The following is a 14,734-nucleotide window of genomic DNA, read 5'->3' as shown; positions in this document are numbered from 1 at the left end:
TTATTTCACCATAATGGCAACATCTGCCAGGGAAATTAAAATAAAATTTCCTCCCTAAGGAGACTCTGCCTGGTCCAGCTAAAGCTGTGTATATACAGGGAATGCCAGGAAATTCTGACATATTGTTGGAGCAAAGACTTCAAAAATATCTTGTGTTTTTTCTGTTTTAGCAACTTCACTGTGTGGTGGTTGGAAGTGAAAACGCCAAGCGATATTTTGAAGCAGTTCAAGGATCAAAAGAGCATCGAGGAGAGCTTTTTGGGGTCTATAATCTCTTCAAACTAAGGTCCCAAGGGTCTTGTCTTACAAGGGACATCCTTGAGGTGTGAAATTGTTCCCTGACCTTTTCATTAATATTTTAAGTACAGTTTTCTCCCTCAAGAAATTTGAAGTAAAATTGCTGGTACCTTTTTAGAGGAATTTGGGGTTTTCTTAGTAAAAAATGCCTTGTGTTTAGAATTTTGACTTTTAGAAAAATAGGAAGTGAATTATTGTACCTCTAAGCTAATATTTCCCCATCCGTAGTTGTAAATAAGGTATACACACAAACACAGATACATATAAGTAGATAGTATGTCCTCCAACACCATTTTCAGACTGGCAAAGAGAAATATATTATTTTGAAAACAGCTGCTAAAGTCAGAAACTAAAAAAAAGTGGGGGGGGGGAGAGAGAGAAAGACACTTTCCTAAATAAACAAAAATATAAAATGTGTTTTGATTAAAAGTTACCAAATACTCCCTGAGATGCACTCTCATGTCTCATGGACATTTTTGTTTTCTGTTCCCAATAAAAATTCCACACCAATATTTCAAACTCTCCCAGTTGTGTTCATCCTTAGCATACAGATGTTTCTTATTCTTCAAACGGAAATTTCTATCTTTTCTTTTTAATTGCTTAAATTCTTTGATATGTCAGGATATTAAGGGTATTAGCCTGTTTTCTAGTTGATGCTGATAGGAATATTATAAAATCCTGGAATAGCAGCTTTTTCAATCCCCTAATCATATAGATGAGGAAAATGAGCCTAAGAAAACTCAAAGATATTTCAAGACTTTGTAGTAAAACCTTCACGTACTTCATTGATTTAGTCAGTTTCATAAAAACAGGTCAAGAACAATTGGTCCCTGCCCTTAAAGAACTTAGATCATCTTGATGAGAGGTGGACGAGAACACTTACATAATGAACATGTAATATCAATAAGTATGTTAAGCAAGATGGCTAAGAGGAAGGCATATATTGTGTATATCCTGTGAATATTGCAACTATTATACAGCGTCTGATGTATACTGCTGACTTTTTATTTTATAGTAACTATTTGGTTTGAATTGAGTGGCCCATTTGAAGATCCCCTGCCCTGGGACGCCTGTCTGGGTTAGTCGCAAGAACATGCGACTCTTGATCTCAGGGTTGTGAGTTCAAGCCCCATGTTGGGTGTAGAGATTACTTAAAAATAAATTTTAAAAAAGTAAAATTAGATCCCCCGTCTTTTTCTTGATATGCCGTCTCTTTCACAGACTTGTTCTTTCCCATTCCTTTTTTATAATCAGTAACCTTTTTAGTATTCCAGGCTCCCCTCAAATCCTACTTCCTTCTCAGAGTAATACCTAACATACCAACTATATTGGTGTTTCTCACTTGAAATTATTATCTATAAAGTATGTTAGCAATATATGACTTATTCCTTTTTTTCTCATTTATCAAATATTTGAGTTCTCTATTAGAATACAGCCTATTTCTTAAGCAAATGTTAGGTAGGTCATTCAGTATGACAAGTTATTAAATGAAAAATTCTCTTCTTTTCTGGTTGTCCTAAGTATATCTTGTTTCTCCTCCAGAACTGTTTATTAATGACAGGACTCTCCATGTCTTATATCTTGTTTGTGGTAAAATATGCTTCTTACTAGGCGCATTACCAGCACCCCAATATTAAATTAAATTTTGAATTAAAATTGCTCATTTGTTATCAGCCAGAATTTAAAATTATTCAGGCCAGGTGCTTACAGGCTAGAATAAATACCTCTTCCCCTAAAAAAAATAAAGGATAATAATAATTATTATCATTATCATTATTATTATTATTACTATTCAGGCATGGTTAGATTCATGCTGCTTTTGGCCAAACAATGTTTTAAAATACTATTATTCCAAGCCCTATATAATAGAAGCATATATCACAAAGTAAAAGAATTATTTCACTTCCTACAATACATTTTTAATTTTTAAAGGTTATAGAAAATTCCTTTTAAAATGTTTTAAGACATAGAAATTTTCATATAGAGCACTTTTAATCTGATGATTTCCAGGCTATTTAGTTTTACTTTGTATTGACTTTGTTATCTATATTTATATCATGGTCTCCTTTTTCTTCCTAATTTCACAAATGTCTACTGAGTATATGCTCAATGTCAGCTAGCACACATCGTAGAGCTAGGCATACAGAAATGAAAAAATAGACAAAAAGCCCTACCTACAAAAAATTTACCTTCTATTTTGGGGAAACAAAAAATAAACCAAAAAACTGGTACATATAGCCTACTATGACAATAGGCTCTAAGGATAAAAATAGAGCAGGTAGAAGATGAATGACTTCTGGAGATCTAATGCCCAGTGTCATGATTGTTGTCAAAACTGCTAATGGAGTGGATCTTAAATGTTCTCACTACAAAAAAAAAAAAAATCATTCTGTGGCATGATAGAGATGTTAGCTAAAACTATGGTGGTGACCGTATTATAATATATAATATATATAATATATATATAATAATATATAAATGTACACCTTAAGTGTACATAATGTCATATGTAAATTATATCCTAATTAAAAAAAAAAAGAATAGAGCAGGGAAGGGACATAGGAAGACTGTCATGGAAAGAACATTGCAGTTTTAGCTGGAGTAGCCAAGGAAGGGCTCACTAGGAGGTTCCAATTGATTCTTTGAAGAGGTGAAGAAGGAAGATGTGTTTTACACAGAGGAACAAATACAAAAGCCCTGCAGGAGGAGCATACGCAGCAGAATTTCCAAATGGCAGGAAAGCCAGAGTGGCTGGAGTGGAGTGAGCAAGAGAGCAAGAGAAGGGGCCAGAGAGATGACAGGAAGCCAGGTCAGAGGGGCACTCTGACTTCTACTCTGAGTGAGACGAAAAGCAAGTAGAGGGTTCTGAACAGAAGAGAAACATAGTCTGACCTCTACAATCGAGATGAAATATGAAGAATTAGGCTATAGAGGAAACATGAAAGCAGAAGGAAAATGCCAGGTAGGTCGATACTGTAATAATCCAGCCAAGAGATGATGGTGGTTCAGACCAGAGCGACAGTGGTGGATGGTGTGAGAACTGGCCGGATTCTGTATATGTTACCTAGGTGGTGCTGGCAGGATTTGCTGGTGGATTAGATACAGGGTATGAGAAAAAAAGAGGCATTAAGGATGACTCCAAGGTGTTTGGCCTGAGAAGCAGGCCACTAGAGTGGGCATTTACCTATCACAAAAGGGTTCTGACAGGATTGAGTATTTCTGGAGCTGCCTCTTCCATCCATAGTAGCCATCTGGCTTCAGAAAGGATAGATGCAGTACTGGGATGGAGACCTCCCTGCCCCTGCCCACCCCCACAGTAATTGCCTCTAAGCTCTGGAAGAAAAGATCTCAAAGAACTATTTATCATTCTCCACAGTTCTGGAAGGGAGATTCTGACTTGTTGCCCTGGATACCAGGTGGCTGGAACCATGCCATTGGTAGATATGTGTATTTGTAAGTTGGGCATCTGTAACTCTGGTGGTGATAGTAGTATTTCCCCTTGTTCAGTCCACGAATAAAGTCTTAAAGGAGAAATAATTTGACTTCCTTTTGAAGGAGAATTTAATGGTCCAGAATCTAGGCGATTAAGTACCTTTGCTGAACGGTGTATCAAAAGCTTTAAAAGAATAAATACTTTACCAAAAGATCTAACAAGGCTGTTACACAATTAGGATCGTTTTTTAGTTTCATATTAAATGGACCTTTTCATTTGATATTTATTGACCAAAGGATCACTAAGTATATTTTAGTGAATATGTACACTAGCAGTGTAGGCTAGAATATCGAGTTCCCAATATTCAACATTACCTGTACTATTGATATGCTAATAATATGTCCTTACTATATTTATTATGTAGACATAGGTACTAGGAATATCGTTATTGGGTAAATATGTAACATTTTTTTCATTCTCTCTTCCCTACTAGAACTGTTAGTGGAGTTGGCTGAAAAGTACTATTTTCTACCTGAAAAAGACACTTTAAGACAAGAAATAAGAGTACTTTATGGGCCCAGCACACTTCCACCATACCTCTCTATTACCTAAGAATTATGAACATTTTAAAATGTTATGTAAACTGTATATAAGTTTATAGTAATTAACAAAATTGAAAAATAACATTAAGAAAGCTAAAACAGTGCTCGCTTTGGCAGCACATAGACTAAAACTGGAACAACCCAGAGAAGATTAGCATGGCCCCTATATAAGGATGCCTTGCAAAGTCCCGAAGCGCTCCCTATTTAAAAAAAAAAAAAAAAAAAGACTAAAGCAAGCCGCTCTCAGTTTGCCTTTCTTAGTTCCAAGTTTTAGCCTGCCACTGCTATTATAAAATATTTTACAGTTATTTGCATTCTTTATAGAGAGAAGGCAAAGTGGAAGCAGGGATCATGACAGCCACATCATGGTTGAAAGAGGAGCCTCTGGTACACAAACAAGAAACAGTAAGTAATTTTTGAATCTGTAGCCTAGGACTCCTAGAAAACACATATTGGGACAATTTTAAGTTACTTTTTCCTTTATCTTCATTTTTCAATGCATAAAGAAAAAGGTCTTAAAGTCAAGGACACAAAGTCAGAGGACTGTCAGTTAAATGAACAATTTAGGCTGATTTCACATTTCATATCATAAGAACAAAGTCAAGAAAAATCAGCAGTCATTTACATCCAAACTGGAATTTTAACTATACTAAACCATAAATCCAAAATTAAATACACTGTATAGGTGAATAATCCAACCTAACTAAACAGTTTTTCACTAACCAAAAACTTAAATGGAAAGATAGTAACCAGTGTGTGTTTAAGATTATTAAATCCAAACATCAGAATTATTCTCTGACTCAAACAAATTTTATTTTATTTGAGTCCTTGATCTTGTGATCTTTTTGGTAGTTCGTCTTCTCACATACTACAAAATCTATATTGTCATCATAAGGCCTCTTTAAAAGTAAAGAATCTACATGTAGAAGGTTTTTGTTGCTGTTTTCGCTGGGTTTTTTTTTTCTTGCTTTTAGAGATTTAACTATACATTTAAACTGGCTTAATGATTTGGAATATGGAGTGAATATTTTTCTGACTTTATAGAAATACATGAATAGCAAATGTTGGCAGAAGTATTACTGTATTAAAATAAAAGTATTACTGGATAATACTTTCCCCAAATCTTTTCCTAATAAAGCCTTGGTCTTAAGAAACTAGAGGATATATTTAGCTCTAATTGATGTAAAAAGAAGAAATACTGGATTTAAATTTGTAGCAAATTTTACTGTAGAATATCTAAAATATTTTCTTTATTTCTGATGGTCAGGATTCTATCAGATCTTATTCTTATTTTTAATCTATTAGAACCATTTTCCAGTTGTGAATTCTTGACTGCTTTGCTCTGTGTTTTCCTTACAGATAAATAGATTACGTGGTATTCTGTTTAAACTTCTAGTTATTTTGGAAGGTTATTCAACTTGAAAAAACAGTGTACCAGACTGTAATATTGAATCCTTTACATTTGTTTATAAAATGCTGTACTTTCAGAAAATGCCAAGTGATATATTAGTTATCTGCCCAAATTTAATTCCCTTCCAGTGTGATAGATCTGATATTATCTTGACATTTTCTAATGTTTCTGTGACTGCTTCTTACATAGTCTAGAGAGACTGACTGTCAAGAACACAGAAGTCTAGAACAACCTGCAGAGTTGCCAACAAATGAAGCATGTGATCTCTGCAGTGATTTTAGTGATGATGAATCAGTGGGGAGCTCAAGAACAAAGACTGCTAAAAACAAAGCATCTGACTCAAGTAAAGCTTTGGGTTCTCCTGGACAGCTTACCCTACTCCACTGTGGTTTCTCTAAATTGTTTGAAACGAAATACAAAGCAGTTGAGGATAATGATGGAAACATTGCCTCTGATGATGAAAGTTCTGATGAACAGCCCATGTGTCTTTCAACAAAAGCCAAAGATGTTGGTTATCAGAAATGTCATGACTCTCTTGGTACTTCAAAACACCAGAAATTAGCTAGTATCCTAAATCCAAATGAAAAATGTATTTTTGATAAAAGTGAGAAAATTTTCAAACAAAATATTTCTTCAGAGTCTGGTGATGAGAAACATTTTAAAAATACAGCTGACCACCATTGCACTTTACCGAATGTCACAGAATCGGAAGATAGTGATGTCATCTTTCCTACACAATATACGACTCAGAGATGCCCTAAGAATGGTATAAAGTTTAAGCCACTTGTGGATGGATCTCAAGATTCTGAAACAGATAATCCTGTAAAAATAAGAAATAATGGTGATGATAGAAAGACTGATGTCAAAGGAAATAGACAAATTTCAAAACAATTAAATCCTGAGAACATGACCCTGAAATCTATTATGAAAAGAAAAGGCAGTAGTGATATTAGTGATGAGTCTGATGACATTGAAATTTCTTCTGAGTCAAGAGTAAGAAAGCGAAGAACTACCAGTTCTTTGAGGCTTAAGAGAAAAAAGGAAAATAAAAAGGAACTTCTCACTTTCCCTAAAACAATGAAGAAAACAAATCAACTGTATGCAGCAGATGGAGATTGTAACTCTCAGACTATTGATGATTTTTCATCCTCAGACGATGATTTAACTGTTCGCCACATCAGTTTCTCTAAACAGAGCCATCCACCAAAAACTGTAAAAGATAGAATCAGTTTCTCTTCAAAATTGCCTAACCATAAGCAAAATGGCACTTGTATGCCAAGAAAATCAATGAAATTTTCAAATGAGAAAGTTGTCAATCAAGAGCAGGTGTATGAGTCAATGGATAACTTTTTAGGTAACTATAGATACATTTTGAAAACTTTATATTACATTATTTGTTTTGTGCATTCAGATAGCTCTGTAAGATACAGATGTTTAAATTGGCTTGTAAAATAGTTCTATAGTCAAGATGCTATATTGGGGCACAAATGAGGAAGTGGGTGGAAGGTAGATAAAGGGAAGACCACCTAGGTCAACATAGTGAACTTGTTATCCACCCCAGGACCCCTTCCATGTACCCCATCTGAGTCATAGCCCCCACCAGACTTCATTTAGTCTTGACCTATAGATAACTTTAAATTTAATGGTCCTCTTCCATCCTTATGTGAGTGTCTCACCAGTCTGTGTGATTGTCAGAAGCTTATTTTCTAGTGTTATCCCTCAGGAAGTGCTCCTGAGGATAACACTCCCTGAGATTCCTGTTGGTAACAGTCTGTGCCCTTTATACTTAAAAGTCATTTTACCAGATATAAAATCATTGACTCACACTTTCTTTTCTTAAGTATTTTAAATATGAGGCTTCATTTTCTTTTGGCATGAAGTGTTATATTACATGTTCTTTTTCTTCCCCCGTGATGTCCAAATAATTTCTTTTCATTTTTGTCTAGTAAATGTACTACATTGTGTTTGAACGTTTGTCTTAGTTTGAGTTGCTATAACAAACTCCTGTGGACTGCATGGCTTAAACATTTATTTCTCATAGTTCTGGAGACTGAAAGTCCAAGATCAGGATGCCAACATAGTCGGGTTCTTGATTAGGGCTTCGTCCTCGCCTACAGAAGGCTGCTGTCTTGCTGTGTCCTCACATGGTGGAGACAGGAATCACCTCTCTTGGGCACCTCAGTGGTTCAGTCCATTAAGTGTCTGAGTATGGCTCAGGTTATGACCCCGGAGTCCTGGTACCAAGCCCCACATCGGGCTCCCTGCTCAATGGGGAGTCTGCTTCTCCCTTTGGCCCTCCCCCTTCTCATGCTCTCTCTCACTCACTCTCTCTCTCAAATTAAAAAAGAAAGAAAGAAAGGATCTCTCTTGTGTCTCTTTTTTTAAGGGCAGTAGTCCCATTCTTTAGAACTTCACCTTCATGACCTAATTATCTCCCAAAGGCCTAACCTTCAAATACCATCTCACTAGGGGTTAGGGCTTCAACATACAAATTTTGGAGGGACACAAACATTCAGCCCATAGCAGTGTTGGTTATTCTGGGTCAGTAGTGTCATAATATAGTTTCAACTCGGTTTTTCTTTTGGGAAAGCTTTCTTGTACTAGTATTTTTAGTTACTTTTCATATCTCTTTGCTTTGGCTTTCTTCTTCAGAGACTCCTGTTACTCAAATATTCAGTTTTCTTTGCCTGTCTTCAGTATTTGTCACATTGTCTCAAATCTTTTATCTTTTCCATTTCTTCTTGCTTTTTAAAAATATCCTTCCATTTTTCTTAAAGCATTAGTTATTTGTTCCCTCTTATGTTCCTGCAGTTTAGTCTTCATTTTTGAATTTTTTTTTAATCTCCAAAACTTTCCTGAGTCCTGTTTGTCCATTTCTGAGTTATTCTAATTCTGATTTATGTCAGAATTATGTATCTTAGCATTTTATTAATGTCTTTTACCGCATTTTGAAATCAGTTAAAATTTTAATCTGCTTTGTGAGTACATGTTTATGGCATATTTTCATTCTGCTTCTTATTCTTTTTTCTCATAATAATTTTTATGAGATTGACCCTCTTGCTCATTCTTATAGAAATTATATTCCCTGAATTTTTTTTTAAAGATTTTATTTATTTATTTGACAGAGAGAGATACAAGTAGGCAGAGAGGCAGGCAGAGAGAGTGAGAGGGAAGCAGGCTCCCTGCCGAGCAGAGAGCCCGATGCGGGACTCGATCCGAGGACCCTGAGATCATGACCTGAGCCGAAGGCAGCGGCTTAAACCACTGAGCCACCCAGGCGCCCAATATTCCCTGAATTTTTTAAGTGAGGCAGAGTTTAGGATATTTTTTACTAAGTTGATCCATATCTGTTTTTTTGTACAGTGTTCAAAACTATTGTGGGATTTCCTGCCTCTATCTGTGCCCACTGCTTTGCTTTAGACCTTTCTCTTTCCCTCATTCCCAAACTTCCTATCCTGTTCTTTTTGACTCCCTCCCAGCAGTTTTTCTTCATCATGTGGCCCTGACTTGGGAGCCCTGGTGGATCAGTTTGGAGAGTTCCTAAGAGCTAGTTTGTTTCATTCTCTCAGGCCTTCTTATTGTAAGCCCCCTGCACCCACTCAGCTTTGGAGAATGGAAAACCTTCCCAAATTTAGCTGCTCATCTCCAAGTGGCCCACTGTGCTCTCCAGGACATACTTGTCAACTGTTCTAGGCTCTTCCGTTCTCAGATCCATCAGATGCCACCTTGTTGCTCCCTTCAACCATGCCATGCACAGTGTAGCTATTGGTGGATTGTCCCCGTCTATTTGTATTTTAGGGTGTCTTATTATCTTAATTTGTTGTATGTGTTGTCCATGGCCTTTTGTTTTGCTCACTTATTGCTGGCAATTTTTTTGTAGGGATTCAGAGATTGAAAAATCGCTTCCCCTGCTACCAGCTACCACCATCTGCTGAGAATCTGTTTAGTGATTTTAAGAGTTAGCATCATTTCTAAAAGTATCTGACTCATTCCTGGGGGAAAAAAAAAGAAAAAAAAAAAAACTATGTGAAAGAAGCTGATGTATAAGCGAGGATAGTTTGATATAGAAACTTTAATCATTGTGTTTGACTTATTTACATATAAAATTTTCTTTTGTGGTTATTCACAAGTTCATTATGATATATATTTTGATACCCTTGTAACTCAGTGCTGGACTATCCTTTGGTTTGATTTAGGTTTGAGAAATTGTTGCATAAACTGTTCTTTAAAAGATCAGCTGAGCTGTTTTTGTTTTTTACTGTGTAAAAGATGTCAGTGGTGTGGAACTAAAGCTATTTTGAATAATACATAAAACATGTCATCAAAATTAAGAAAAATCTGACTGAATTTTCTGCCAGAAGAATCCTTGATCTTTTTAAAGGTTTAAAACTTTTGCCTTGCACACTACTTGGTATTTTGAGATTTATGGAGAATATTATTGGTTGTTCTTTTTGTTATTTAGTATTTGTTTTCTCACGATTATCAGTTTGGGTTGAGAGAGGTTCAGGACTGAAACAGCACACGTGTTGAAGGTCATAATTAAGGTTCATTGCCAGAGATGTTTGAGGGAGCTTTTACAGACCTCAGTTCTAACCTTCTCTTTTATGGCCACAATTTAAAAGTAAATTATAGGTGCCTAGAAGCAAAGCAATAAAAAAATGTAGCTATTTTTTATACTTCTTTCAGATAAAAACTGTAAGTTAATTTTTTTCATTTCCTAAAAAGCTCCCAGTCTTGCCATTCTCTGGGCATATGTATAAAAAAGACAAAATACAAACAGTAAAACTGAACAAAGCCAACCAAACGAAACTCCCTGGTCATAAACCCCAGCTCCCACTCCATTGTTGTAATCAAGTACATGTTTAAAGGAACAGATAGATGAGGTCAGCACTGCTGTTTAAATTAGTAAACAATTTTTTAAATCAATAGGAACACAAATCCGTAGAGATGACCCTTCACCGTGACTTTTTTCTTAGCCAAAACCTTCATTTCAGGTCGAAATCTAAAGGTTGATATCTAATCTCAGAAATTCTCATCTTAATGAGGAGGAAAAGTCATTTCCAAGTTAACCTAGACCAATATGTTTGAACTCTTTTCAAATTTTTAAAAAATAGAATATTATGATGTTAACATACAAACTCAGTGTTTTTCTTGAAGATTAAGAATAGGGCATAACTTCTTTTTTAGTGTATTGCTGATAATTTTTAAAGTATACGTGGAACTCTATTGCTTGACAACAAAACATCACCTAATAAACACCAATTGCCTCCCAGATGGTGTTCAGGAAGTGGCTTATATTCACTCCAACCAGACTGTGATTGGATCCAGCAAAGCTGAAAATCACATGAGCCGATGGGCAGCACGGGATGTGTTTGAACTGAAGCAGTTTTCCCAGCTTCCTGCCAATGTAGCTGTTTGCACTTCTAAGGTAAGAGAACACAGGGTCCTGACATCTTTAGTATTTAGAAGTTACTCAATAGGATCTTCTCTAAATACTTCCTCAAAAAAAGTGGCTACTAAGACTATAAGTGACATACAAACAAGTATAAAAAACAGAATGCCATTTGGAGCACTATTGTGCTAAAATGTTTTGTATTAAAAGGCACATCTACATTTAAATGCCTAATACTGTTGAGTTGCTTAATAATTCCCCTTAATAAAGTTTGCCAAAAAAATGAGAAATCTGAGGGAATCATTCAGTTAAATCAGAATCAAAACCACTCACACTGATACAGAAAAGGGAAATGTATGATTAGATTTCCTTCAGAATTTTTCATCTAACATGAAGGCATGCACAAAAATTAACTTCATATAGAATTTATATATATATGTATGTGTATATACTTTTTTTTTTTTTTTTGAGAGAGGGGTGGGGGGCTGAGGGGCAGAGAGAGACTCTTCAACAGACTCTACACCCAGCATGGAGCCCAGTGTGGGGCTCTGTCTCATCATCTAGAAATCATGACCTGAGGCAAAATCAAGAGCTGGACACTTAACTGACTGAGCCACTGAGATGCCCCTAGAATTTATATTTTTAAAAAGGATTCATATAATGTTAAAAGTAATAAGTAGATCCTCTATGCTTTTCTTATTTAAAATTGCTATTATATAAAAATAAGGATTTATGTAAATGTGGTATTTTATTTACACATAGTCACTTTCATCAAATATTTTCAAAAATGTTTTCTTCTCTTTGGCTTATTATTCTTGATTCCTAAAAGCTGATTGTCTGAGAAGTTTTTCTCTCACTTTATGTGTAGGAGTTAAAAACGGGTTACTTGGGGCTCCTGGGTGGCTCAGTGGATTAAGCCGCTGCCTTCAGCTCAGGTCATGATCTCAGGGTCCTGGGATCGAGCCCCGCATCAGGCTCTCTGCTCCACAGGGAGCCTGCTTCCTCCTCTCTCTCTGCCTGCCTCTCTGCCTACTTGTGATCTCTCTCTGTCAAATAAATAAATAAAATCTTTAAAAAAACAAAAACAAAAACAAAACAAAACAAAAAAACGGGTTACTGTATATAACAATGATACTTTGTTTCTAGTTAGTACTACTTTATTAAGAATGAAGCGGGCGGTGGGGGGGGAGGGTTGTGGAATGCCTCTGAACTGTCAAGCTGTCTTTATTTATTTGTACCTCCTCTGGTTCCACAAAGGATTTGGATTGTCCTAACAATAAAATCAGAATACAAAATGAAATTCAAAAACAAGGAAAATATAAATTAAACTAGAAGTTCAGGACTGAGAGAAAGTTAAATGCAAATATAAGACATAATGTTCTTAGCCAGATATTTTTTTAAATGACAAGTTTGAGTTTCCTTGTAGACAAAACAAAGGAAGTAAACAATTTATTTAGTGTTTTCTCAACTACCGCATTTGGAAATGTGTGTGGGCACTTTGGGTGGTCACAGTGACTGAGTTCCCGAGTGGCATTAATGTCTGAAGGCCAGGGAGACTAAATGGCTGTCATGGGGGAAGGGGGACCATTCCACATGCCAAGAATTGTTCTGCTCAAAATACCATAACACCCCGCTGAGAAGCACTGAGCTAAATTGTTGTCCTTAAGGAAAAGAAAAAGAAAAAAAAAATGCTGGCTCTTCTAAGGAGGAAGAAAGCTCTTCTTAGCACTTAATTTGAGGGAAATTTGTCACATGGGATTTTAAATGGTGACTACCAATGATCTAGTGACCAATCAGTTGTCTGATAATATCCTTAGAGTAAATGAAATAACGGACTTTGAAAGGCTGTGCTTTTAGCATGTTTCATTCTAATCCACAGGCACAATGCCACAATATAACACATGAAAGCATTCTTTCATCACCCACATATGCTGCCTTTTTTATATATTCTCATTTGATCTAGGAATATACCATATCTCAACCAACACTGTAGAGAGCTATTTCTATAGCTGGTCTACCTTGTAAACGAGATATCTGAAAAAGATAAGCAGAAATATGCTGGGTTTGCCAGAAATTTTCTATATTAGAATGAAGAGTCTATCAGAATCTCTTAAATAGACAACTAATTTTTTCTTAGGGTTGTATTTTTTCAACCATACCCCCCCCCCCTTTTTTTAACCATGCCCTTATCCAAACAAAGAGATTTTAATGTGAAAACATCAGCTAATTTGGCAAACCCCTGTAGTAGATGTTAACGAAATCATTTAACTGGATATTGGTTGTTGGTTTATTTAAATATTTCTCAGAAAACAAATTTGCAGTCTCATGTAATTCTTTCCAAAGCAGATCTGAGAAGCAACCACCTAAATATAAAAGAAATAAAGGTCCCTTTGGAACTTTCTTAAGGCAAGCTGTAAAAAATTAAAATGGTAGGAATACACTTTGCCCTTAATTAGGCCAAGGAACAGGGGCAAGGGAATTCCTTTATCCTTAGGTTAGCAATCCCAGTAGTTCTCAATCTTTTTTAGCCCTAACATTCTTGAGGTGGACAGCTCAATCTCATCAGAAACTTTGTCTCTTCACAGTGATTTTTGGAGTGAGGGACATTTCTTACCAAGAAACAAGTTGAAATATTCATCCCCTAGGATTTCTAATATGCCCTTTGAGGCTGTATGTCTCCCCATCACACACAGACCAGCTTAGTAAACCTTTTTGCAGAGTGTATAAAGAAATGTGTTGTTTAATGACTAAATCATAGTGGGTGTAAAGTATTCAGGGAAGTTTTAAAGCCACTAAGCAGGAGGTCCCATCCCATGCCACCAGTGCTAGCAGGCCAAGAACAGTCTGTACAAACATGCTCATCTCAGCAGCCAACCTCTTTAAATCAATACTTGATACAGTAAAATTCCAACAGAATAAGATTCAGTCCCTCAGATTTTACCTCTACCATTTAATACATCAGGTTAATAATACCGCTATAATTTCTTGAAAGTTGTAATCTATTACCTATATACAAAAGTCACTTGGGGGGGGCGCCTGGGTGGCTCAGTGGATTAAGCCGCTGCCTTCAGCTCAGGTCATGATCTCAGGGTCCTGGGATCGAGCCCCGCATTGGGCTCTCTGCTCCGCAGGAAGCCTGCTTCCTCCTCTCTCTCTGCCTGCCTCTCTGCCTACTTGTGATCTCTCTCTCTGTCAAATAAATAAAATAAAATCTTAAAAAAAAAAAAAAGTCACTTGGGGACAGTACATGACTTAGGATTAAAAAAGAAAATTCTTACTTGTTATAAGAAAATCAGAATTTTCAAAATAGTGATCTTACGTATTTATGATGTTCTTAATTTTTCACCACCATCAAAGACTGAAACTTGGTTTTTTTGACATACAACTACAACTTCTAAGACATGTCTCACGCTTTCCTCCTTTTAGTTTGGTTAGTAATAAAGGCCTTATATAATGAGTTTCATTTTCAATTTGTTGAATTCTGTAATCTTCCAGGGGCCAAAGTTATAACTAGCCTATGGCGTGAACTCTGTTCAGAATGTCATAGTTAGATTGTAGCTCTACTTCATACTTCCTATGTGACCCTGAGAAAGGCACTT

At 36.0% G+C, this 14,734-nt stretch overlaps 1 protein-coding gene and 1 non-coding gene across 2 annotated transcripts in view; both read left to right on the top strand.

Annotated features, from left to right (window-relative positions):
• The window catches only part of ERCC6L2 (ERCC excision repair 6 like 2), a 135,221-nt gene that overhangs the window by 89,799 nt on the left and 30,688 nt on the right, over positions 1–14,734 (top strand). The window contains exons 14-17 of the mRNA XM_046022877.1: positions 171–323; positions 4,657–4,737; positions 5,933–7,097; positions 11,017–11,171. Coding sequence (XP_045878833.1) covers positions 171–323; positions 4,657–4,737; positions 5,933–7,097; positions 11,017–11,171 — 1,554 coding nt within the window. The remainder of the gene's footprint in view (positions 1–170; positions 324–4,656; positions 4,738–5,932; positions 7,098–11,016; positions 11,172–14,734) is intronic.
• Positions 4,434–4,540, top strand: LOC123953658. Its single transcript, XR_006820921.1, has one exon. It is a non-coding gene; the product is annotated as a U6 spliceosomal RNA (small nuclear RNA).

Source organism: Meles meles, chromosome 11 (assembly GCF_922984935.1).
Source record: "Meles meles chromosome 11, mMelMel3.1 paternal haplotype, whole genome shotgun sequence".
Lineage (NCBI taxonomy): Eukaryota > Metazoa > Chordata > Mammalia > Carnivora > Mustelidae > Meles > Meles meles.
Note: the sequence above shows the minus strand (reverse complement) of the source record. Positions and strands in the feature narration are given on the sequence as shown.